At 41.8% G+C, this 26,216-nt stretch overlaps 1 protein-coding gene across 2 annotated transcripts in view; it reads left to right on the top strand.

The window, feature by feature from the left end:
• LOC135464736 (uncharacterized) overlaps positions 1-26,216 on the top strand; it is a 42,666-nt gene that overhangs the window by 14,115 nt on the left and 2,335 nt on the right. The window contains exons 2-11 of one of the 2 annotated variants that reach the window (XM_064742260.1): positions 230-368; positions 9,101-9,257; positions 9,658-9,965; positions 10,489-10,583; positions 12,346-12,431; positions 20,889-21,004; positions 21,525-21,710; positions 23,086-23,222; positions 24,971-25,077; positions 25,775-26,094. In XM_064742260.1, coding sequence (XP_064598330.1) covers positions 230-368; positions 9,101-9,257; positions 9,658-9,965; positions 10,489-10,583; positions 12,346-12,431; positions 20,889-21,004; positions 21,525-21,710; positions 23,086-23,222; positions 24,971-25,077; positions 25,775-26,094 — 1,651 coding nt within the window. Of the gene's footprint in view, positions 1-229; positions 369-9,100; positions 9,258-9,657; positions 9,966-10,488; positions 10,584-12,345; positions 12,432-20,888; positions 21,005-21,524; positions 21,711-23,085; positions 23,223-24,970; positions 25,078-25,774; positions 26,110-26,216 lie in introns of both variants that reach the window. The other variant, XM_064742259.1, reaches the window with a different exon arrangement.

Here is a 26,216-nt window from a genome sequence, read left to right as displayed (position 1 = left end):
AAAAATTGAAGATTCCAAACAGTAAAGATGACTTTGTGACTGTGCATAAAGAAATTTTATAAAATGCAATACAAAATGATGTTTTCTTCGATCTATTCTGTTTGTGAATGAAAAAAATGTGTGCGAAAAATTTTATTGAAATAGCCACCTGGGGCTAGCAAATCACATATGTGTGTGTGTATGTGGAAACCGTTTTAACTTGAAAATTTGTTTTTCTTTCTTTCCGCAGGGAGCAGTCTTGGATTACAAGGTCTTGTGGACGACAAAGAGATAGCAGCACGTGCTGTGGCATTTGTGGTGAATAGCACTCGGAAAGGAATCGTCCCCTTATGTTCTGATATTGCCAACCTGCTACGCTCAAAACAGAGGTTCGTAAAACTTTCAAATGTTATATTACTGCATAGTTTGCTAATTAGTTGAGTTTTGTTATCCAAAACATCATTGTTACAGGTTCAGTGTTGTTCATAAAGAAATGAGAGCACTAGACACTGGATAAAATTTATTTATTTATTTGATTGGTGTTTTAGGCCGTTCTTAAGAATATTCAAGGAAATATTCACTGTGTTTTGCCCTTTAGCCTTGTGAGTGCGAGATACAAGTCCGTGTTTTGCCCTTTAGCCTTGTGAGTGCGAGATACAAGTCCGTGTTTTGCCCTTTAGCCTTGTGAGTGCGAGATACAAGTCCGTCCGTGTTTTGCCCTTTAGCCTTGTGAGTGTGAGATACAAGTCCGTGTTTTGCCCTTTAGCCTTGTGAGTGCGAGATACAAGTCCGTGTTTTGCCCTTTAGCCTTGTGAGTGCGAGATACAAGTTGTGCGATCAGCCATTTCTGATTGCTCTTACATGAAGTACGCCATGGTCTCGTAAGAATTCAAGATTGAAAGTTGATGTGTGTTGTTACCAAGCACTTTCCTCAATGGAAACTACTGCATGTACAAGTAAAGTTACATTATTCATTGTATTTTTCATTTTTGAAGTCTATTTGAACTTACATGTAGGCCAGACTTTAAACTTCCTACCAGTCTTGTCCTAAGAAAATGTAAATGACACTTTTGTCTGGACTAAAGTTAATACTGTCTGGGCTTCTTAAGTTGTAAGGATCTTCCTGGCTGAGGGGTTTAGCACGCCAGCACAGTGCAATGATTCAGGATACTTCCACCAATGTGATCGTCATGAGTTCAAGTCCAGTTCATGCTGGCTTCATCTTAGGCTGTACATGGGAAGGTCTGCCAACAGCCTGTAGATGATTGTGGGCTTCCCCTAGGGCTGTATCCGGTTCCCTTCCACAATAATACTGGTCACCATCATATAAGTAAAATATTTTTGAGTACGGTGTAAAACACTAGTCAAATAAATAAATAGATAAATAAATCTTAAGTTTTCATACTAGTACACTTTTGAACAGCCATCTCCCAATATCCACAGCTGTCCCCTTATCCACCACTGTCCCCTTATCCACCACTGTCCCCTTATCCACAAAGCTCGCGTAGCCTAAGTGTTTGTAACATCAGAATACATATACGAAGCCTATCTAGTGTAGCAGAAAACTCCATTCAAATCAAATCATCACGTGTAGACCCTTAGGAACAGTAACGTCTGCCTGCGTTCCGCACATTGACGTCATATTCAGTTGGGAAAGGTAGGACTTGATACCTAGTGCAACAAGACAAAAGATTGAAATTCCACAACTTTTTCGCATATGAAAGAACAACTTTCATTGTAATTAATGCACATTTTTAATTGGATTTTGATTTCAAAACTACGTTGGTTGGATTGGCCAGTTTCAGGGCTTCACAGAAAGTATAATTTTATCAGTCAGCACTGTGTAATGTTCTTAGAATATGCTTGAATAAACACTTTGCAAACAGACGGAAAGGTTGAAGAACTACAGTGCTTGCCTAGAAACTTTAATGTAGTTAGAAGTTTATCTTGTTAGGAAGAAAGACCTAACTAGCGTCAGTGTTAAGTTTTTTGTGAAAAAAGATACATGTGATATCACTTTGTAGCTGATTTTGTACCATGTTCTTGGATGTAATTTTTTAGTGTCAAGTTCTGCATTATATTGAGTAAAGTCTCTATATTTTATGAAGAATAATTTTTTAGATTACATGTAAATTGTATTGAAATGTTACTTTATAACTAGTCATAGCTTACCAGTGTTTGGTTTGAAGTACTTTGTTTGTACATCTACTATACACCAATACTGATATGGTACAGTACAGTGTGGTTGTTCTCTGTTCCACTGACCCAGATTAGTAGAGAGCTTTGACCTAGTTTAGGAAGAATTCTGGCTGTAGACTTGACCTACATGTACTTACAAATGTATGTACACAAGTACATGTGAACAGCAAATTATTCTCCAAGTAGTGAGTTGTGTGTGATGTACATAATGGAAGCTTTCTTGATTGGCCTACTTTTCTTTTGAAATTATGATGATATACCAACACTGGTCTGAAATCAGCCAGAATGTAGAGTTTACACAGTTAAGGTTTTCAATGGAATGTCGTATGACCTTGGATGACCTTGATGTGAGAGAACCTTTCAAGCCACCTCATTCAGGTGTGGGTCCTAATTGGTTGTTCCCAAAGGGCGTCTGGGTGATCAGGTGTCAACATGGCATTGTGTTGTGACCCATGTTTCATTCACATGTCCTCTTGCGACATGTTTGTAGAGAAATGTCACCTGAAATCTACACACAGGTACACCAAAACATCAAAGAGACTTGATAGCCATGTATTCCTATTGATAACTTGAAACAAGTATTAAGTTACCTGAACGAGAAACGGATTTCTATTAGGTACCTGTATGTCTCGCCTTACGCACTCAGGTGAAATAATTTGACCTGGAAAGCTTGATTCAAGTTTCTTTCAGGAAAAAAATGTAAGAAGCTTTAAGAATGGCTGATTCTCACAAAAGCTTTCGTAAGGATCAGCCATTCTTAAAGCTTCTGAAAAAGTTCATTTTCAGAAGCAAATAATTGAATGAAATATTACTTTTATATGAAAACTTTTTCCAGTGAGATGTCATTGTAACTTTCAAAATGGCCCCAAAACACACTTCTTCCAGTAGAACACTTGGGAAGAAAATATCTGAAATTGTTTTGACAAAACCTTCTAGTTCGGAACATTGTGATTCTATTCCATCCATATTTCAGTCATCAGGGCTTCTTGCCTGCTCAGTCAAAAGGGTTTGTTTTAATGCCACAGATTTTGGCTGTTACCATTGTAGTTACAGGCTGCTATCAAGATCCAGCTAGTTTAGCAGTCACTTCAAATCTGAAAATACTCAAGTACCAGGGAAACAAGGGGTTATTACTGGTGGTGATTTTCCTCTGGCCAGTCCGGTTTCCTAACTCCTGTATTAATTAAAAAATTTCTTAGTAGAATTACATTGTGTACATATGTGTTGTCAAACACTTGTCATGAAGTGTGGTATGATTTAGTTTGTGATTTGGTTAAGCTGTATTTCTAGTTAGTTTTAACTTAAAAAATAAACATGAAATATTTTCCTCTGTGGAGAGATTCATCTTTCTGTACAAAAATGTTCTGGATTTAGATTAGAAATGCTAAGAATGACAAAATGATAAGGTGCTGGAGTTTTGCTATTTGAATTTTTTAGATAGTTTGAAGACTTACAGTACATGTAGCTCTACCTGGAATACACACACATACACAGGTACTCGCACTTGATATTTGTTTATCCTAAATTACAGCTCATGACAACCACACCTTAAAAAGTCTGCTGAACACTCAAGTGTGAAAAGCCTGAGCCTTGTCTCCTCATCCATGGGTAGCTGAATGTACCGACGTCGCACTTGAGTGAAAAATGCAGCACTGTTTACACCAGCCTGCGTCCGCTAGGTGTTTATTTAAAATTAACATGCACTCACATGCATGGTGGGTCTATTTATAGGGATTGTACTTAGGACACATGAAAAAAAAATGTGCACTTTCCCATATGCATTTGCGTGCCATGCATGTTTGTCTGTCTTGTACCTGTATATCTGCTGGTTAGGGGACCTCTGTGTCGACATGGTGAGCGTGCTAACGCAACATAATGACTGGAGAACCTCCCGCCGATGTGCTAGCTGCGAGATCAAGTCCAGCTTATTGCCCATTGGGGTACTCTAAATTCCTGACGTTTTCAAGTATAGGGTTAATTCTCACTGGGTCTTGTAATCCGGTGAAAATGCCTAAATCTTGTTGAAAGTTTGTCGAGCTTGAAAGTCGTTGAGAAAGAGCTCATTTTGGGATATGTTTTTAAAAGAACTCTATGTTAAATATCATTTGCACAATGGGCTGATGAATAAGTTAGGTGTTCACGTACTGAGCCTGGTAATAGGCATCAGGACAAGTACAGTGCCCTGTAGCCTATAGTATTTTGACGAGGGACATTTTGACAAGGGACAAAACTGCCGTGTGTAAATAACTGTATAACTATGGTAATAATGTGGGGAGCTGGAAAATTTACCAGTAATGTTGTACACCAACTTAGGAATCATGTCTAGACTTCATGTACGGATACTGCCCAGATAGCATTCATTAATCTCCACATGTTCACCTCATTAAACTGAATGGCCTTTGTAAGTGCTGGAAAATGTACATGTACATAGTATGGGAAATTAATTCATCAAATGGTTTGGGAAAAGATGTTTAACTCATGTGTATGAAGTAAGGAGTAAGGTTCAGTTAAAGTTTTTGTTGCAGTGGCCACCCATAGTGCACATATAGCCAATCGTTGTTAGCGATTTGCATATCAAAGACCAAGGAAGTTTCTTTTACCTCATAGCTCACCATTTCCTCAGCCATTCACAGAGTTGCAGTGGTCACCCATAGTGTACATATAGCCAATCGTTGTTAGCGATTTGCATATCAAAGACCAAGGAAGTTTCTTTTACCTCATAGCTCACCATTTCCTCAGCCATTCACAGAGTTGCAGTGGTCACCCATAGTGTACATATAGCCAATCGTTGGTAGCGATTTGCATATCAAAGACCAAGGAAGTTTCTTTTACCTCATAGCTCACCATTTCCTCAGCCATTCACAGAGTTGCAGTGGTCACCCATAGTGCACATATAGCCAATCGTTGGTAGCGATTTGCATATCAAAGACCAAGGAAGTTTCTTTTACCTCATAGCTCACCATTTCCTCAGCCATTCACAGAGTTGCAGTGGTCACCCATAGTGTACATATAGCCAATCGTTGTTAGCGATTTGCATATCAAAGACCAAGGAAGTTTCTTTTACCTCATAGCTCACCATTTCCTCAGCCATTCACAGAGTTGCAGTGGTCACCCATAGTGTACATATAGCCAATCGTTATTAGCGATTTGCATATCAAAGACCAAGGAAGTTTCTTTTATCTCATAGCTCACCATTTCCTCAGCCATTCACAGAGTTGCAGTGGCCACCCATAGTGTACATATAGCCAATCGTTGGTAGCGATTTGCATATCAAAGACCAAGGAAGTTTCTTTTACCTCAAAGCTCACCATTTCCTCATCCATTCACAGAGTTGCACTGGCCACCCATAGTGCACATATTGCCAATCGTTGGTAGCGATTTGCATATCAAAGACCAAGGAAGTTTCTTTTATCTCATAGCTCACCATTTCCTCAGCCATTCACAGAGTTGCAGTGGCCACCCATAGTGTACATATAGCCAATCGTTGGTAGCGATTTGCATATCAAAGACCAAGGAAGTCTCTTTTACCTCATAGCTCACCATTTCCTCAGCCATTCACAGAGTTGCACTGGCCACCCATAGTGCACATATTGCCAATCGTTGGTAGCGATTTGCATATCAAAGACCAAGGAAGTCTCTTTTACCTCATAGCTCACCATTTCCTCAGCCATTCACAGAGTTGCAGTGGCCACCCATAGTGAACATATAGCCAATCGTTGGTAGCGATTTGCATATCAAAGACCAAGGAAGTTTCTTTTACCTCAAAGCTCACCATTTCCTCATCCATTCACAGGGTTGCAGTTGCCATCTGTAGTACCCCGATTGTCAGTTGCAGTTCACGATTTGCATATCAAAGACCTCTGTGGTAAATTTGTGCACTGTTACATCCCCCCCCTCCCCACAGTATCTTTACCACCACAATGATTTACAATTCCATAACATACGAAATCACTACTCTGCAATTCTTACGGATACGATGAAAAGTCATAGTTGTGACAGTAGAATAAGTTTGGACTTTCTTGTTAATTTCATGACAAGATCTTAGCACTATCAAATTCGAGAATAATGTCTGTGTATGGCATTGTCAATGATTCTACTTTATTTTGGTTTAGAGGTCAATATTTGACTGTAAAACATGACTTGAGCATTATGCAGTTTTACAAACTGCTCATTCAGGTGAGCTACAGAGTATTCTCTGAATTCCTTGTGTTTCATGGCAGGGCAGGGACTTTTGCACATACATACACTGGCAGGGCCAAATACAGGGGTTTTTTAATAAGCTTAGGTGGTCCCAAATTGTAGGATGCCCTGAAAAATGCCCAGAGTACAGTAAAATGCCTGATAAATTAAATTTGTACATGTATGTTTGAAAAAAATCCTTATATTCATTTCTACTGACTACAAAATTTTCTTAGTAATGTTGACGCTAAAATTTGATATATTTATAAAACATTAATTTCTGGTGTCTTAATATATGAAAATATTTCAGCACAAAATAGCCTCCTGAAAGGATGCCCAAATTAGAAAGCTGAATTTGGCACTGACATCGATGATCATGTTTTGCACTGATAGAATAGCGGGTTGAAAAATAGAAGAATTAATGTAGGTGTGTTTGGCATTTCTTGTGCAATGCAACAGGCGCTGGGGTTTCCCCGTTCCCCTGAGCAGGCTGTAAACAAACAAGCCAAGGCAGGGATACATTTCTCTCTCTTGTAAATCATCCCCGGGGCCCCTTGAAGTCGGAGCCCCGGCTTGCCCCGTTATCTAAGCTTGTCACTGGATAGGCTGTTTGCAATGAGATTCTCCAAATTCCGATCTGCTCGCGGCGCAGGCAGGTGGAAGGCCTCACTGCTCGGAGATTGGCGTGTTAACATGACACCCTCTGATCCAATGGCCGTCCATGCCGGGTGTGGGCATAGTTATCAATGCAGTATACATAACATCATATTCTTGTACTGGTACAAGGGCACGGGGGATATAAGGATGTTGCCAAAAATATTCCAGCGGGGGTTAATCTAGTAGAACTTCACTCTACATCAACAGTGTAGATGCCCCGTATTCTCTAAACCCTGTCTACATACATGTATTACATATTTGTTTACAGTTACATCTGTCATTGAGGTTGAGTCCGTTGAGGGCCAAGTGTGTAAAATGCTTTTTCTTTTAGCCACTCCAACACACAAGTTGTCTGTTCAATTCCAGGTTTGGGCAGGGAAGTTTTGAAATTCCCCTGTACTAGGACCTTATTAAAAGTTTTGGTTGATGGCTCACAGGGCGTGAATTCTTTATGAACTCTTACATGAAGTTCTTCGAATATCTCTAATCTTTATACAGTGTATGTTTTGAACTTTTTCTGAGAAATCTTTATTCTTTTAATATTGGGCAGCTTTCTCAGAAAACTTCAAGATAAGAATACATGTGTGAGTCAAAGTAGAAAAAGTCACGGTCTTACCACTGGCATCCAACCATGATATGGTTTGTAAAGCCCTCCGTGAAATTTAAGAATTTAACAGTATTCACAAAAGTATATAAATTAGTAAAAATATGTAAATATATGAGTTACATGCATATGTGGATTTAGACAATGTTTTTCAGTGGTCTTTCCACTGATGCTTATCAACATGTATTTTGGGGATATTCCCTTACATTATGGCTTTTAAGTTTGAAGTATAAATTCCTGATTGCTCCTAACTGCCAGCTGTTAAGATTCTCACGAGCCCTTTTTTTTTCTGTTCTTAAGCATCTGCATACTAAGCTCTTGGCAGACAGACTATCCTGGACATGTGTGAAATTATGCTAGACATGTGTTTTTGATTTTCATTAACGCAATATTTTTCGGGATCGGCGGCTGGAGGAGCAGTGTTCAAAAGGACGCTGGAAATATTTCAGCGTATTCGTCAGCGGAAATTTACAGTTATACAGCCTTCAAAAATGTAGTCTGCTTCCCCTGATATGGCATGTTTTCATTTTTTTTTTCTGTCAGATTTTCAAAATATGTGCAACATGTACATGTAAGTTAAAGATTTCTGGATACTTTTTTGATGTTAGATTCTTGTTTTTTGCAACATGACCTTATTTACGTAAATTCTTATTTCAGTAAAAATTTGAAATGTTCACTGTTGTAAGGAATTTGGAGAGGGTTCTTTTTTTGATGCCAGCTCAATTTAGGAAATTAGTACAGTAATACATCTCATAACCTGTCAGAATATGTCAGAAGTTTTTCTTGTATGTTTTGGGATTTGTACTGTAAGTACACATGCACCTAGATCTTGATGTAAACTAGAATACTAGCTAGGCCAAGTTTTCTTTTTTATTAAAAAACAAAATACCATATCCTGTACAAATTATAATTTGTCCACGTGTTGAGAAGGTATATGGGAATTTAAACCCTGGGGGTGAAATGTGAACCCTGATGTGGACATTTTAACCCTTTGCCTCAGGCTCAGGGTTAAATTTTCACATCTGTGCATTAAATCCTCATATAAACTTCTTTACACATGTATAACGATTTTGTGTCTGCAATATTTATCAAATAGAAAACCATGTTTACACACAAAGTATAAATACATTTATGTGTGAGCTAAGAAAAATCTTTGATTTTCTCCACCTACAATATGTACACGTATGCTATCTGCCTTCAAGGTAGGCCTATTCATTGAGAATTTATTGTGTATGGTGTCAGACAACAGCAAATGAATCATTGCTCATCTTCGCCGTGTAGACAGTGAAATGTGACCAGAAGAGAGGCACAAAACCACAGAAGCTGTATGGTTTATTTATTTGATTGGTGTTTTATGCTATACTCAAAAATATTTCATGTATTTTATGTATGGAGAAACGTGTAAATTGGTTCTTGTACATGTGGGCTGCTCCAAGAGGAAGCTAGGTCTTAAGATATTCTGTTGGTTATTATATTTTACAGTTTGGAGAAGAAGATACTGCTGTTACGTCAAGAGAATGAGTTCCTTCGCTCATCGCAGTCTGGAAGTGTACTCACAAGTCACTCCACGAGTCCCATCCCAGCGTCCTTGAACTCCTACGACAAGGGCGCCTACCCTGCTGACCAACAGCACAACGGGGTACGCCTTCAATTGAGCAGACTTGATCAGTTTTGTGATTGGGATTTTTACACTGTACTCAGCGACTTTTATTCAACCTATGACAAATTTGATATTTCCATAAATTTTACAGAATTCTAATTTTAATACCGAGTGCAAATAAAAAAATAAATAAGTCAAATATTAGAACAACTGTTTAATAAAAAGCAGATGCAATATTCCATTTTCATGGCCCCTTGGGTTTAATCTAAATGTGTCTTCAGAAGTTAAAATTGTTGTGTTCAACAGGAAAAAGTACTTCAGCGACACATTTCCCACAAATTGCATGAGATTTTAGTTTTATTTCTAAAATTGGTGTAGCCCAAGAATTCAGACTTGTGTGAATCACTGGACATAGTGGTAGTCTCCCTTTCTGTTCCAGGACGGCCCAGGTTCTCGACCTTCCTCTCGTTGCAGCCAGTGCTGCAGTACGCTCAGTAACTCTCCAAAACTGGACAAAGGTCAAGGGTACCTGACCTCTGACTTCCAATCCAGCTCGCCCTCTGGTGGTGACCCCTTGCATCAGACTGACTGTGAGAAGGATCAAAATGGAGTCATTACAGAGGCCATAGTTCATGTGGGGTCAGGTGGAGTGGAGAATGGTCGCTCCAGTCGGGCACCACACTCCCGACGGAAAAATCTCCTTCCTGAAATGACATCGGAACCAAATGGAGATCTCCCCAAGATAACGTAAGTTACTTGGTCTACTGTTTTGCCTATGTCTGGTGTTTTGAGATTTGTTTGGAAGGCAGGATATCAAAGAAAGTTTGATCACATCACTAAAAGTAATATTTGATGATCTTGTTTCACATGTAACTCTAAAAAAGCAGTTTTTTTTTGGAGGAAATTTTAAAGCAAGTACAGTAGAATAATAAAAAAAACTGTTATTAATGCGCGTGGATTTTTGTTAACTGTTCATTTGTTAAATGGGCCCGATTCTGAAGAAAACTTTTCTAACTAAAATCAAAATTTAAAGCTTAGTTTTTGGTTCTGTAAGTTGAATTTTTTACGCCTTTAAATTAAGATAATACATGCATTTGTAAAATGCTCAAGACTTTTAATTCCAGGGATCAAGAGCAACTTCTAAAATGGTATTTCAAATTTTGGCTAAAGTCACAAATGGCTTATAGAATCAGTCCCTTTCAAGTTACATGTACATGTTCATTATTATGCCTGTTATAAAGCTACATGTAAGCTTGATTTTGTCCTTCAGGCCAGCTGTAAAGACAATCTCTAGAGAGACTCAGTGTTCGTTTTCCCGAAAACGCGATCAGGGTGTGGGAACTACAAAAGAGTCAGATAAGCAAGGTTTGTAGACCAGTAGAGACAGTCCTTTGTGGTTAAATGAAAGATATGTGACCAATGTCAGGAATGTGGTATGATTTCCTTAGAACATGGGTGGGTTCTTTTGGAGGCATAAACTTTGGAATTTTGTCAAGTGATGGTTTCCGTAGAACATTGGTGGTTTGTGTAATAAGTTCCATTGAACATGAGTGGTTTGTGTTTTGGGATAATGCTGAGAAGTTTGTCTGGTTTTAATATGTCATTGATGAGTTGTTTAAGGGATCACACCTGTAATAGGTTCTATAGAACATGGGTGGTTTGTGTTTTGGGATAATGCTGAGAAGTTTGTCTGGTTTTAATATGTCATTGATGAGTTGTTTAAGGGATCACACCTGTAATAGGTTCTATAGAACATGGGTGGTTTGTGTTTTGGGATAATGCTGAGAAGTTTGTCTGGTTTTAATATGTCATTGATGAGTTGTTTAAGGGATTACACCTGTAATAGGTTCAATAGAACATGGGTGGTTTGTGTTTTGGGATAATGCTGAGAAGTTTGTCTGGTTTTAATATGTCATTGATGAGTTGTTTAAGGGATTACACCTGTAATAGGTTCTATAGAACATGGGTGGTTTGTGTTTTGGGATAATGCTGAGAAGTTTGTCTGGTTTTAATATGTCATTGATGAGTAGTTTAAGGGATTACACCTGTAATAGGTTCTATAGAACATGGGTGGTTTGTGTTTTGGGATAATGCTGAGAAGTTTGTCTGGTTTTAATATGTCATTGATGAGTTGTTTAAGGGATCACACTTGTAATAGGTTCTATAGAACCTGAGTGGTAAGTGTTTTGGGATAATGCTGAGAAGTTTGTCTGGTTTTAATATGTCATTGATGAGTTGTTTAAGGGATCACACGTGTAATAGGTTCTATAGAACATGTGTGGTTTGTGTTTTGGGATAATGCTGAGAAGTTTGTCTGGTTTTAATATGTCATTGATGAGTTGTTTAAGGGATTACACCTGTAATAGGTTCCATAGAACATGGGTGGTTCTTTTGAGGGATAATCATGAGGAAATTGGGAAGCCTTTCCAGTTTGTGTCAATGTGGCATGGTTTCCTTAAGGCACTGGTGGGTTCTTTCAGGGGATAATGTTGGGAAATTGTGTCATAGCTGTGGCAATCTGGTTCCAGACATATGCATTCTGTGTATTTTTTTACTATTTTACTATTTACTAACCAAGATCTTTTGGTAAACCAGATAATTCTGCTAACACATAGCAGATCTTTTGGTAAACTGCTAACACATAGCAGATCTTTTGGTAAACCAGATACTTCTACTAACACATAATAAAGATTTATTTTCAAATATGTACCAGTTTTTGTCAAAGACAAAGTTTTCCTATTACCTTAATTCCTCAACCTTCTCGCATATGAAAGAGCAACTTTCAGTACAATTTATGTGCATTTTTAATTTGATTTTGGGGACAAAATTAAATCAACTGGATTGGCCAATTGGATTTCAGAGCTTCACAAAAAATATAATCATATCAGTCTACACAGACTAACGCCTTCAGAATATACCTGAATAAACACTTTGCAAAAATGCGAAGTTGGGGTTACAGAAAAAGCCCAGGGCTTTGATAGCAATTGTAGATATTTGTGTGTACATTTATAAAGTTCAGTGCTTTGATAGCAGTTGTAGATAGTTGTGTGTACATTTATAAAGTCCAGTGCTTTGGTGCTATTGTAGATATTTGTACGTACATTTATAAAGGTTTTCTCTTACTCAGTGTCAAAAGAGAAATCCTTGGTGGAAGATCTAGGGGCTGCCAGAAAGGAGATTGAAATATTGAAAGCAAGATTGAAAGAATTAGAGGTAAGTATTGTTACTGTCAACCGAGTATCTCGAATACACAATTGCTCAGGATGGCAATTTAATTGAATTTTTTTTAATTTTTTGGTTTGGGGAAACCTTTAAATTGCCACCCTTATATAATCAGTTCTGACATCACCAGCTCTCGACTGGACTTTATTAATATCTAAGTAACAAGTGTGGTATTTGAAATGTAAATAAACACATTCATTCTGTAACCAAGTTACAAACCAATAAAGTTTGAATAGAATTAAAATTGATTTCTTTAGAATTAGATAATCTTCTGTCTCGGGCCACTTGCAATCCCCGGCTGATTTGTGACGGGAAATAAAACAATATGACTTTCTCACAGATAAATCACCTCTGCGCCTTTCAGCTGGTCGTGGTAAAGGGAGGTAATTGTGAAATTCTATGTACGCTGAGTTGCAGCATAGTTTACCCAGAGAATTATCATAGGATGGAGTATTTGTGTACTATGTCTGGTCATATTGTGTACTATGTCAGTGTATACCAGTAGATGTGCAGTTCCTGTGTAAATGCAGTCTTGGTGATCAGTGTATGTTGTGTACTACGCCTGGTCATATTGTGTACTATGTCAGTGTATACCAGTAGATGTGCAGTTCCTGTGTAAATGTAGTCTTGGTGATCAGTGTGTGTTGTGTACTATGTCTGGTCATATCGTGTACTATGTCAGTGTATACCAGTAGATGTGCAGTTCCTGTGTAAATGCAGTCTTGGTGACCAGTGTATGTTGTGTACTATGTCTGGTCATATTGTGTACTATGTCAGTGTATACCAGTAGATGTGCAGTTCCTGTGTAAATGCAGTCTTGGTGATCAGTGTATGTTGGGTACTATGTCTGGTCATATTGTGTACTATGTCAGTGTATACCAGTAGATGTGCAGTTCCTGTGTAAATGCAGTCTTGGTGATCAGTGTATGTTGTGTACTATGTCTGGTCATATTGTGTACTACATGTATGTCAGTGTATACCAGTAGATGTGCAGTTCCTGTGTAAATGCAGTCTTGGTGATCAGTGTATGTTGTGTACTATGTCTGGTCATATTGTGTACTATGTCAGTGTGTGCCAGTAGATGTGCAGTTCCTGTGTAAATACAGTCTTGGTGATCAGTGTATGTTGTGTACTATGTCTGGTCATATTGTGTACTACATGTATGTCAGTGTATACCAGTAGATGTGCAGTTCCTGTGTAAATGCAGTCTTGGTGATCAGTGTGTGTTGTGTACTATGTCTGGTCATATTATGTACTATGTCAGTGTATACCAGTAGATGTGCAGTTCGTGTGTAAATGTAGTCTTGGTGATCAGTGTATGTTGTGTACTATGTCTGGTCATATTGTGTACTATGTCAGTGTATACCAGTAGATGTGCAGTTCCTGTGTAAATGTAGTCTTGGTGATCAGTGTGTGTTGTGTACTATGTCTGGTCATATTGTGTACTATGTCAGTGTAAACCAGTAGATGTGCAGTTCCTGTGTAAATGTAGTCTTGGTGATCAGTGTGTGTTGTGTACTATGTCTGGTCATATTGTGTACTATGTCAGTGTAAACCAGTAGATGTGCAGTTCCTGTGTAAATGTAGCCTTGGTGATCAGTGTGTGTTGTGTACTATGTCTGGTCATATTGTGTACTATGTCAGTGTAAACCAGTAGATGTGCAGTTCCTGTGTAAATGCAGTCTTGGTGATCAGTGTATGTTGTGTACTATGTCTGGTCATATTGTGTACTATGTCAGTGTATACCAGTAGATGTGCAGTTCGTGTGTAAATGTAGTCTTGGTGACCAGTGTATGTTGTGTACTATGTCTGGTCATATTGTGTACTATGTCAGTGTATACCAGTAGATGTGCAGTTCCTGTGTAAATGTAGTCTTGGTGATCAGTGTATGTTGTGTACTATGTCTGGTCATATTGTGTACTATGTCAGTGTATACCAGTAGATGTGCAGTTCCTGTGTAAATGCAGTCTTGGTGATCAGTGTGTGTTGTGTACTATGTCTGGTCATATTGTGTACTATGTCAGTGTATACCAGTAGATGTGCAGTTCGTGTGTAAATGTAGTCTTGGTGATCAGTGTGTGTTGTGTACTATGTCTGGTCATATTGTGTACTATGTCAGTGTGTACCAGTAGATGTGCAGTTCCTGTGTAAATGCAGTCTTGGTGATCAGTGTATGTTGTGTACTATGTCTGGTCATATTGTATACTATGTCAGTGTATACCAGTAGTTCCTGTGTAAATGCAGTCTTGGTGACCAGTGTATGTTGTGTACTATGTCTGGTCATATTGTGTACTATGTCAGTGTATACCAGTAGATGTGCAGTTCCTGTGTAAATGCAGTCTTGGTGATCAGTGTATGTTGTGTACTATGTCTGGTCATATTGTGTACTATGTCAGTGTATACCAGTAGTTCCTGTGTAAATGCAGTCTTGGTGATGAGTGTATGTTGGTCAATCAGACGTGTAGTCGACTTGTTACCCGGTCAGACGTGTAGTCCACTTGTTACCCGTTCAGACGTCCAGTCCACTTGTTACCCGGTCAGACGTCTAGTCCACTTGTTACCCGGTCAGACGTCCAGTCCACTTGTTACCCGGTCAGACGTCTAGTCCACTTGTTACTCGGTCAGACGTGTAGTCGACTTGTTACCAGGTCAGACGTCCAGTCCACTTGTTACCCGGTCAGACGTCCAGTCCACTTGTTACCCCGTCAGACGTCTAGTCCACTTGTTACCAGGTCAGACATCTAGTCCACTTGTTACCTGGTCAGACGTCCAGTCCACTTGTTACCCGGTCAGACGTGTAGTCCACTTGTTACCCTGTCAGACGTCCAGTCCACTTGTTACGCGGTCAGATGTCTAGTCCAGTCCACTTGTTACGCGGTCAGATGTCTAGTCCACTTGTTACCCGGTCAGACGTGTAGTCCACTTGTTACCTGGTCAGATGTCCAGTCCACTTGTTACGCGGTCAGACGTCCAGTCCACTTGTTACCCGGTCAGACGTGTAGTCCACTTGTTACCCAGTCAGACATCTAGTCCACTTGTTACCTGGTCAGACGTCCAGTCCACTTGTTACCCTGTCAGACGTGTAGTCCACTTGTTACCTGGTCAGACGTCCAGTACACTTGTTACCTGGTCAGACGTCCAGTCCACTTGTTACCCGGTCAGACGTCCAGTCCACTTGTTACCCGGTCAGACATCTAGTCCACTTGTTACCTGGTCAGACGTCCAGTCCACTTGTTACCCGGTCAGACGTCCAGCCCACTTGTTACCAGGTCAGACGTCCAGGCCACTTGTTACCCGGTCAGACGTCTAGTCCATTTGTTACCCGGTCAGACATCTAGTCCACTTGTTACCTGGTCAGACGTCCAGTTCACTTGTTACCTGGTCAGACGTGTAGTCCACTTGTTACCCGGTCAGACGTCCAGTCCAGTTGTTACCCGGTCAGACGTGTAGTCCACTTGTTACCCGGTCAGACGTCTAGCCCACTTGTTACCTGGTCAGACGTCCAGTTCAATTGTTATCCAGTCAGACGTCCAGTCCACTTGTCACCCGGTCAGACGTCCAGTCCACTTGTTACCCGGTCAGATGTCTAGTCAACTTGTTACCCGGTCAGACGTCCAGTCCACTTGTTACCCTGTCAGACGTGTAGTCCACTTCTCACCCCGTCAGACGTCTAGTCCACTTGTTACCCTGTCAGACGTCCAGTCCACTTGTTACCCGGTCAGACGTCCACTCCACTTGTTACCCTGTCAGATGTCTAGTCCACTTGTCACCCTGTCAGACGTCCAGTCCACTTGTTACCCGGTCAGACATCTAGTCCACTTGTTACCCGGTCAGACATCTAGTCCACTTGTTACCCGGTCAGACGTCTAGTCCACTTGTCACCCTGTGAGACGTCCAGTCCACTTGTTACCCGGTCAGACGTCTAGTCCACTTGTTACCCGGTCAGACGTGTAGTCCACTTGTTACCCGGTCAGACGTGTAGTCCACTTGTTACCCAGTCAGATGTCTAGTCCACTTGTTACCCGGTCAGACATCTAGTCCACTTGTTACCCGGTCAGATGTGTAGTCCACTTGTTACCCATCAGACGTCCAGTCCACTTGTTACCGAGTCAGACGTCTAGTCCACTTGTTACCCGGTCAGACGTGTAGTCCACTTGTTACCCGGTCAGACGTGTAGTCCACTTGTTACCCAGTCAGATGTCTAGTCCACTTGTTACCCGGTCAGACATCTAGTCCACTTGTTACCCGGTCAGATGTGTAGTCCACTTGTTACCCATCAGACGTCCAGTCCACTTGTTACCGAGTCAGACGTCCAGTCCACTTGTTACACAGTCAGATGTCTAGTCCACTTGTTGCCCCGTCAGACGTCCAGTCCACTTGTTACCTGGTCAGACGTCTAGTCCTGTCAGACGTCCAGTCCACTTGTGACCTAGTCAGACGTCCAGTCCACTTGTTACCCGGTCAGACGTCCAGTCCACTTGTTACCCAGTCAGATGTCTAGTCCACTTGTTGCCCCGTCAGACGTCCAGCCCACTTGTTACCCGGTCAGACGTCTAGTCCACTTGTTACCAGGTCAGACATCTAGTCCACTTGTTACCTGGTCAGACGTCCAGTCCACTTGTTACCCGGTCAGACGTGTAGTCCACTTGTTACCCGGTCAGACGTCCAGTCCACTTGTTACCCGGTCAGACGTGTAGTCCACTTGTTACCCGTTCAGACGTCCAGTCCACTTGTTACCCAGTCAGATGTCTAGTCCACTTGTTGCCCCGTCAGACGTCCAGCCCACTTGTTACCCGGTCAGACGTCTAGTCCACTTGTTACCAGGTCAGACATCTAGTCCACTTGTTACCTGGTCAGACGTCCAGTCCACTTGTTACCCGGTCAGACGTGTAGTCCACTTGTTACCCGGTCAGACGTCCAGTCCAGTTGTTACCCGGTCAGACGTGTAGTCCACTTGTTACCCTGTCAGACGTCCAGTCCACTTGTTACGCGGTCAGATGTCTAGTCCACTTGTTACCCGGTCAGACGTGTAGTCCACTTGTTACCTGGTCAGACGTCCAGTCCACTTGTTACCCGGTCAGACGTCCAGTCCACTTGTTACCCGGTCAAACGTCTAGTCCACTTGTTACCCAGTCAGACATCTAGTCCACTTGTTACCTGGTCAGACTTCCAGTCCACTTGTTACCCGGTCAGACGTGTAGCCCACTTGTTACCAGGTCAGACGTCCAGGCCACTTGTTACCCGGTCAGACGTCTAGTCCACTTGTTACCCGGTCAGACATCTAGTCCACTTGTTACCTGGTCAGACGTCCAGTCCACTTGTTACCCGGTCAGACGTGTAGTCCACTTGTTACCCGGTCAGACGTGTAGTCCACTTGTTACCTGGTCAGACGTCTAGCCCACTTGTTACCTGGTCAGACGTCCAGTTCAATTGTTATCCAGTCAGACGTCCAGTCCACTTGTCACCCGGTCAGACGTCCAGTCCACTTGTTACCCGGTCAGATGTCTAGTCCACTTGTTACCCGGTCAGACGTCCAGTCCACTTGTTACCCTGTCAGACGTGTAGTCCACTTGTTACCCGGTCAGACGTCCAGGCCACTTGTTACCCGGTCAGATGTGTAGTCCACTTGTTACCCATCAGACGTCCAGTCCACTTGTTACCTGGTCAGACGTCCAGTCCACTTGTTACCCAGTCAGATGTCTAGTCCACTTGTTGCCCCGTCAGACGTCCAGTCCACTTGTTACCTGGTCAGACGTCTAGTCCTGTCAGACGTCCAGTCCACTTGTGACCCAGTCAGACGTCCAGTCCACTTGTTACCCGGTCAGACATCCAGTCCACTTGTTACCCAGTCAGATGTCTAGTCCACTTGTTGCCCCGTCAGACGTCCAGTCCACTTGTTACCTGGTCAGATGTCTAGTCCCGTCAGACGTTCAGTTCACTTGTTACCCAGTCAGACGTCCAGTCCACTTGTTACCCGGTCAGACGTCTAGTCCACTTGTTACTCGGTCAGATGTCTAGTCCACTTGTTACCTGGTCAGATGTCCAGTCCACTTGTTACCTGGTCAGATGTCTAGTCCACTTGTTACGCGGTCAGACGTCTAGCCCACTTGTTACGTGGTCAGACGTCTAGCCCACTTGTTACCAGGTCTGATATCTAGTCCACTTGTTACCCGGTCAGATGTCTAGTCCACTTGTCACCCAGTCAGACATCTAGTCCACTTGTTACCCGGTCAGACGTCTAGTCCACTTGTTACCCGGTCAGATGTGTAGTCCACTTGTTACCCAGTCAGACCTCTGGTCCACTTGTTACTCGGTTAGACATCTAGTCCACTTGTTACCCAGTCAGACATCTAGTCCACTTGTTACCTGGTCAGACGTCCAGTCCACTTGTTACCCAGTCAGACGTCTAGTCCACTTGTCACCCCGTCAGACGTCTAGTCCACCTGTCACCCGGTCAGACGTCTAGTCCACTTGTTACCCGGTCAGACGTCTAGTCCACTTGTCACCCGGTCAGACGTCTAGTCCACTTGTTACCGAGTCAGACGTCTAGTCCACTTGTTACCCCGTCAGACGTCTAGTCCACTTGTTACCCTGTCCAACGTCCAGTCCACTTGTTACCTGGTCAGATGTCTAGTCCACTTGTTACCCGGTCAGACGTGTAGTCCACTTGTTACCCGGTCTGATGTGTAGTCCACTTGTTACCCAGTCAGACCTCTGGTCCACTTGTTACTCGGTCAGACATCTAGTCCACTTGTTACCTGGTCAGACATCTAGTCCAATTGTTACCCAGTCAGACCTCGAGCCCACTTGTTACCCGGTCAGACGTCTAGTCCACTTGTTACCCCGTCAGATGTCCAGTCCACTTGTTACCTGGTCAGATGTCTAGTCCACTTGTTACCCGGTCAGACGTGTAGTCCACTTGTTACCCGGTCTGATGTGTAGTCCACTTGTTACCCTGTCAGACCTTTGGTCCACTTGTTACTCGGTCAGACATCTAGTCCACTTGTTACCCGGTCAGATGTCCAGTCCTCTTGTTAACCAGTCAGACGTCCAGTCCGCTTGTTACTCGATCAGACATCTAGTCCACTTGTTACCCGGTCAGATGTGTAGTCCACTTGTTACCCAGTCAGACGTCTAGTCCACTTGTTACTCGGTCAGACATCTAGTCCACTTGTTACCCGGTCAGACATCTGATCCAATTGTTACCCGGTCAGACCTCGTGCCCACTTGTTACCCGGTCAGACGTGTAGTCCACTTGTTACCCGGTCAGACGTCCAGTCCACTTGTTAACCAGTCAGACGTCCAGTCCGCTTGTTACCCGGTCAGACATCTAATCTTGTTACCTGATCCTGTATTATACCAGGAAATGATGTGTCGGAAGAATTCTGAAATGCCTAAGTACTTGGGGAGTATACCATATGACCTTTCCACTGGCAATACTTAAAGTTGTCTGCCGACAGAATGGAAATGTAACCACCTCTCTGACTATGCGGCCACAGGGCTGCAGTTTTTCCTAACTCTCTCGGTATGATAAACCAAACCCTGTAAGTGTCAGAGTTCAGATTAACTGGTGACATTGACGCATGTGGATTGTTATGTGGGAATGGGTATTGTGACTGCTTGAATATACAAGTATATTTAGTCCGGGTCTGTTGCTGTTGTCATGGCATAAATGCCTTGACTGGACAGATGATTTGGGTACTATTTCCTAATAAACGGTACCTGTTCACTCTTAGTCACGTGTAACCACTGGATGCTAATGTCTTAGCTTTTCAGCTACTAGATGAGCACCCATAGTTTTAATATTGGGTTACCCCGAGGTTGTGCTATGGGTAAATTAAATACTGGTACCAGGTGCCCCAAGCTGCTTCTGAGCAATATTATTGCTGAGTGACGTCCATGTCATTGCGGTATTTATACCATATTTCTCATTGATGCGTGTTTTGAAGAGCCATGGTAATTCATTGTACTCACATTGATGTGACTAAACACACGACTTGGCCTAAAACCAAGTGAAGATCAAGTCTCCTTCCCAGATTTATATCTTTGCCCCTCGCCCGAAAAGCGCCACCTGTCATTGAAATATAAACCAATCACTATGAAGCGTACGGCCACCTGGCGGTCTCTGGAGGCACTAGTCATAACTTCTAAGCTATGCTGTACTTTCCCATGTGTTTGTTTGTATAGTAAATTCCATATCACCGAAATCAGGTAGTAAATTACCTAAGACTTTAACAAAATTGACCATAGTATTAAAATGGCTGTTTTTCCCAAAGATGTACAGGTGTATAACCTTCTTTGTTTTGTTTACTTTTAAATTTTGATTTCAGTTGAAAATAGTTTTGTGAAATCGGCTCCAAGAATTCAAATAAGTTTTATAAAAAGATCCTTCAAAATTGACTTTTTTTTCCATTTTGTGTTATAGGAGGAATGTTATTGTTATTGCAGATGAGAGAGGATCGTGTTCCGAAGTATTTTGTAGAAAATGAAGTCAAGTCATCAGAGAAGCCAGTAACGCCGGCAAAACCACAGAAGATTTGTGGTCAACCTTCAAGTCCCTCTGGGTGAGTTACACATAGGGTACATACAGTTATAATGGCTGCTCACATGTAAAATAGAATTTAAAATCGGAGTCAGAAACAGAAACCACAGTGCATCAGCTGTTGAAAAGCTATATCATATGCACCACTGAAATATGGTACACGGATATCCCATGTATTAAGAATATGATACTGGGGAGGAGATTTATGGCACTAAATCGGGGGCCTCCATGCCCGAGGTGGATATCACACCAAAGCGGCGCAATGACCCACCAAGGCGTACTCTGTGAGTGCAAATCCAGCTCGTGCTGGCTTCCTCTCTGGCCGTACATGGGAAGGTATATCAGCAACCTGTGGATGGTCATGGGTTTCTCCTCAGGCTCTGCCTGTTTTCCTTCCACCATAATGCTGGCTGCCATCGTATAAGTGAAATATTCTTGAGTACTGCATAAAAAAAAACGATCATAAAAATAAATAAATTAATAAATAAATATAGCACTATACAACAATCAGAAAAACAAACGGCCTGCATTTCTTATGACAGCACCTCTTATGGCAAACCCAAGCCACTCCCGAAGCAGTTACGTTTGACCTCGATGTCAGAACCTCTCAACTCCCAGCATACATCAGACAACTTCCTGCCTGGCTGCAAGTGTAAGCAGTGTCAGTCTGGCGACCCAACAGAGTCGTCTCCCTCAGCCACATCAGAGGCGCACAGAATTCGAGTAAAGTAAGTCAAAAAGTGGAAGGAAAAAAATGTAAATCTCTAGAAAGGAAGTAAAAAAAGATAAATCTGTGAGCATAAATATTATGTTACCTGCTGTAAAAATTAGAAATTTAACTCATACAAGGTGTAGTGTGGAATGCAAAAGTTTGTAGCCTGTAACATTCAAGAGTGGTGTGGTGATTGTGTGGGAAGTGGTATCCCATGAGCGGTTTCCAGCACATGGAGATTGTTTGCCTGACACCAGTACACATTGACTTTCTGTCTTGGAGATCACTTGTCTTACACCAGTACACATTGACCTTCTGTCTTGGAGATCACATGTCTTACGCCAGTACACATTGACCTTACTGTCTTGGAGATTACTTGTCTTACACCAGCACACATTGACCTTGCTGTCTTGGAGATCACTTGTCTTACACCAGAACACATTGACCTTCTGTCTTGGAGATCACTTGTCTTACACCAGTACACATTGACCTTCTGTCTTGGAGATCACTTGTCTTACACCAGCACACATTGACCTTGCTGTCTTGGAGATCACTTGTCTTACATCAGTACACATTGACCTTCTGTCTTGGAGATCACTTGTCTTACACCAGTACACATTGACCTTGCTGTTTTGGAGATCACTTGTCTTACACCAGAACACATTGACCTTGCTGTCTTGGAGATCCCTTGTCTTACACCAGAACACATTGACCTTGCTGTCTTGGAGATCACTTGTCTTACACCAGTACACATTGACCTTGCTGTCTTGGAGATCCCTTGTCTTACACCAGTACACATTTACCTTGCTCTCTTGGAGATCACTTGTCTCTCACCAGAACACATTGACCTTGCTGTCTTGGAGATCTCTTGTCTTACACCAGAACACATTGACCTTGCTGTCTTGGAGATTACTTGTCTCTCACCAGAACACATTGACCTTGCTGTCTTGGAGATTACTTGTCTCTCACCAGAACACATTGACCTTGCTGTCTTGGAGATCACTTGTCTCTCACCAGAACACATTGACTTTGCTGTCTTGGAGATTACTTGTCTCTCACCAGAAAACATTGACCTTGCTGTCTTGGAGATCACTTGTCTCTCACCAGAATGCATTGATCTGGCTGTCATTATAAGTGCTACAGTTTCCTCCACCCATAATGCCTGGTCCTTCACAAGCAAACAGTCAGGAAAGTAATTTTGTATGTGCCAACTTGTTAGTATGCGAGGATTACAGATACCATCTGGGGTATGTGGGAAAGTCTGCCAGTAAGCTCCAACTGGTCGTGGGTTTCGAATCGAATCAGTAGTCATTTGTTGTTGAATGCGTGAGCGTTTTGAACATGTATATCACCGGTGTTTGATTAGTTTTCACCAATTTCTATTGTTTTAGCGGCAAATTAGAGGTCAAATTAGGCGACCATGTGCTCACCAAAGACGAGGCCACTGGTTACATTCGCTACTTGGGTCACCTTGACGGAGTGGATGACAGAGAGGTTATCTACGCTGGACTAGCTCTGGACGCCCCAGGTAAGTCCTGTATCCCATCAGGGTTAATGTTGATATCACGCTCACACCACAAGACCTGTCTGAGTTTGTTCTGATTTTGCCCCCCCTTTTTTTGGACCTGGGAGCTCACTGGGTAAGACGAATAAGTGGATACAGACTTACTTCTGATTGACTGGTCTCAGAGATAGCCATGTCCTGGATATGCCTATTCTAAACAGAATTTTAGGTATGGCAGAGTTTTTTTAAGTGTGACTAAGGACTGCAGGTTTAAACCAGGAAATCCTATCTCCGCTGTCATCCAATCAGCATCGATCCTGTATCATTATAATGTGCTCGATGGCCGCAGTAGACAAAGACATTTTATCATAATTCTTAACCTTTTCACAGGTTTGCAAGGTGTGTATCCAAGCATATTCTGAAGGCATTATTCTGTGTAGACTGATAAAGTTATACTTTTTGTGAAGCCCTGAAATCAACCATTCCAGACAATGTACTTTCGTCTCCAAAATCAAATTAAGATATGCATAAGTTGCACTGAAAGTTGATCTAACATATGTGAAAAGGTTGAGGAGTTGGCATTTGAGGAATCCCAGTTCACACAGGTTGAGACAAGCCAGAGTTGGGGCTCTCTCGAGCTAACACAGCAGAAAGGAGTGATTTTACAGCAGCTGCTAGCAGTGCCATTGGGCCGTCAGACCTGGCAATGTGAGATGTGTATTCATTCTATCAAGTACTGTAAAATCCCGCCTTTTAGCTGTGTTAGTTTGCTTGAGCCCCCGCCTTGTCCCGTCCATATCTGAGTGAACTCGCAGGGCTCCTGCTTCTTAGGGTAAGCATTCGCCAGTGAAAACTCCATTCCAGCCAAAAGCCATGTTAAGTGAGTTTAGATTTTTATTAATATTCACCACTAACATAGAAGCAAAGTTTTTATCATGGAACATAAAATGAAATTAAATACATTTGCAGAGGTGTCTGCATTGTTTGTGAGAAACTCGGGGTCAAACAGCTCTGTAAACAGACATGGAAGACACTAGCTACAGGCATATTTTTCATGGAAAAGATGGTTTTCTATGCTGATGACTGGAACCAATGAGCAAGAACAACAGTTCTGTTATGGCTTAGTATGGTCATTTTCATTGGCTAATCTGGATGATATTAATAAACTATCACCAGATTCCAAATCTCTTCACAGTGCCTACTTTCACAGAATATGGTGAATTCTTTTTTTATGGCTTTCCCTTGTAACTTTATTGAATTCATCAATCGTTCATTTCCCAGCTTATCATCGTAAAGTCACAATCAAGACAGAATGATGTTACAGTAGGAACTAATGCATTGTAACATTGAAGACGTGCTACAATCACATGACAAGGACTCATGGTCCTGCTTCGGATTGGTGCCACCTCAGGATATTAAAAGATGTGCCGTCTGTGTATCTATATGTACTCACACTGGGGGAATGACCAAACCAGTTTCTTTATTCTATATGCGTTCTGCGGCTTTGTCAACTCAATTTTTCAGAATCAGACAAAAACACAAGAAGAACAACACAAAGTAATGGTAGTGCATGGTAACCTCCTAACAAGGACGTCAGAAGTCTCAACTTCAGTTGAAGAAAACCTATTTTACAAGACACTGTTTACCACTCGCATCCAAAATGGTGATATGTTGATTTTGTATAAGGCAAGAGTCACCAAATATGAACTCTCATTGATTCGAATGCAGAAAGCATATGCTATATTATGCCTTTTTTTTTTGTTTCATTTCAGTTGGAAAGAATGATGGTTTTGTGAATGGCAACCGCTACTTCATGTGCAACCGAGACCATGGGTTATTCCTGCCAGTTCAAGACATAGTCTGTGCAGTGCCTAGCAAGGTAAGGGGAATAACTCTTGTTGTGCCGAGTAATGAGGGGAGACAACACTTAGATATCAAGCACATGGGACAGCAGAATAAAGAGTAAAAGTTTAAAACACGCCAAGTGCGTAAAATGGTCTGCATTGAGAATTTGCAGTATCTGTGAGTTCAAGTCTGGCTTGTGCTGGCTTTGTCTCTCGGAACAGCCTGCCAACAACCTGTGGATGGTCATTTCTTTCCTCCAGGCTCTACCCGGCTTCCTTCCACCATAATGATGGTGGCTGTTATAGGAGTGAAATATTCATGAATGTGGCCTATAACTCCAATTAAACAAGAGAATAAATAGGAAAGTGTTTAGTCTTAAATTGCTAGTAGCTTTGGATGTAGTAAAATAGAATAATAACGAGATTGTGGCTGATAGGTTTCCAGAAAACACAAAAAGCCATTGTAAGAGAGGTGAATCTGGCTGTAAAGCTTTCCTTTGAACGCGAGACCTTTGTGACACAGGTACACTTGTTTGGCTGTTCTTTTCCACCAATGTTGTATGCATATGTTGGAGGGAACTTCAGGCGGTGGGCAAACCAGTTCCCTGCGCCCATCGTATAAGTGAAAAATTCCTGAATATGAAAAGCCTGTAATAAACGTCAAACAATTGAATAAATGAAATGTTAGTTTTGTTGAGTAGAAATTATGTATGCATTTTATTTTTCCCACAGGATTCCAACAAAGTCAGTAACTCCCGTATTACCAACATAACCCCGGAGGAAAGCAAGCAAGGGGCTCAATCAAAAGCTTCGCGAAAATCTGCAGAAAAATCACAGAAAAAAGTATTAAGCGAATCTCAGCCACATAGTAAACTGGGGGAGCGAATCGTGTCCATGCTGCAGAAACCTGGAAAACCCAGTGACCAAAGCATGTCGTCCCACATCACTGGAAAAAATGAAAAGGAGGCGGCTGTCTCAAACCCCGCCAAACCCATCGCAAGGGGAGATAAGCGTTGGTTGGCACCGTACACGGAAATAGCCATAACATCTAGGTACGAAGGCTACAGGTACATGTACATTGGTTTTACATACTTACCTCCCCCTTGTGTAGCTCCTGTTATAAGTATTGTATGTTTAGTTTGCTTGTCAGTTTTGATACAGCCTATTTAGTTTG

This window comes from Liolophura sinensis, chromosome 4 (genome assembly GCF_032854445.1).
Source record: "Liolophura sinensis isolate JHLJ2023 chromosome 4, CUHK_Ljap_v2, whole genome shotgun sequence".
Lineage (NCBI taxonomy): Eukaryota > Metazoa > Mollusca > Polyplacophora > Chitonida > Chitonidae > Liolophura > Liolophura sinensis.
The sequence above is the reverse complement of the archived record's forward strand: the minus strand, read 5'-3'. Positions and strand labels throughout refer to the sequence as shown.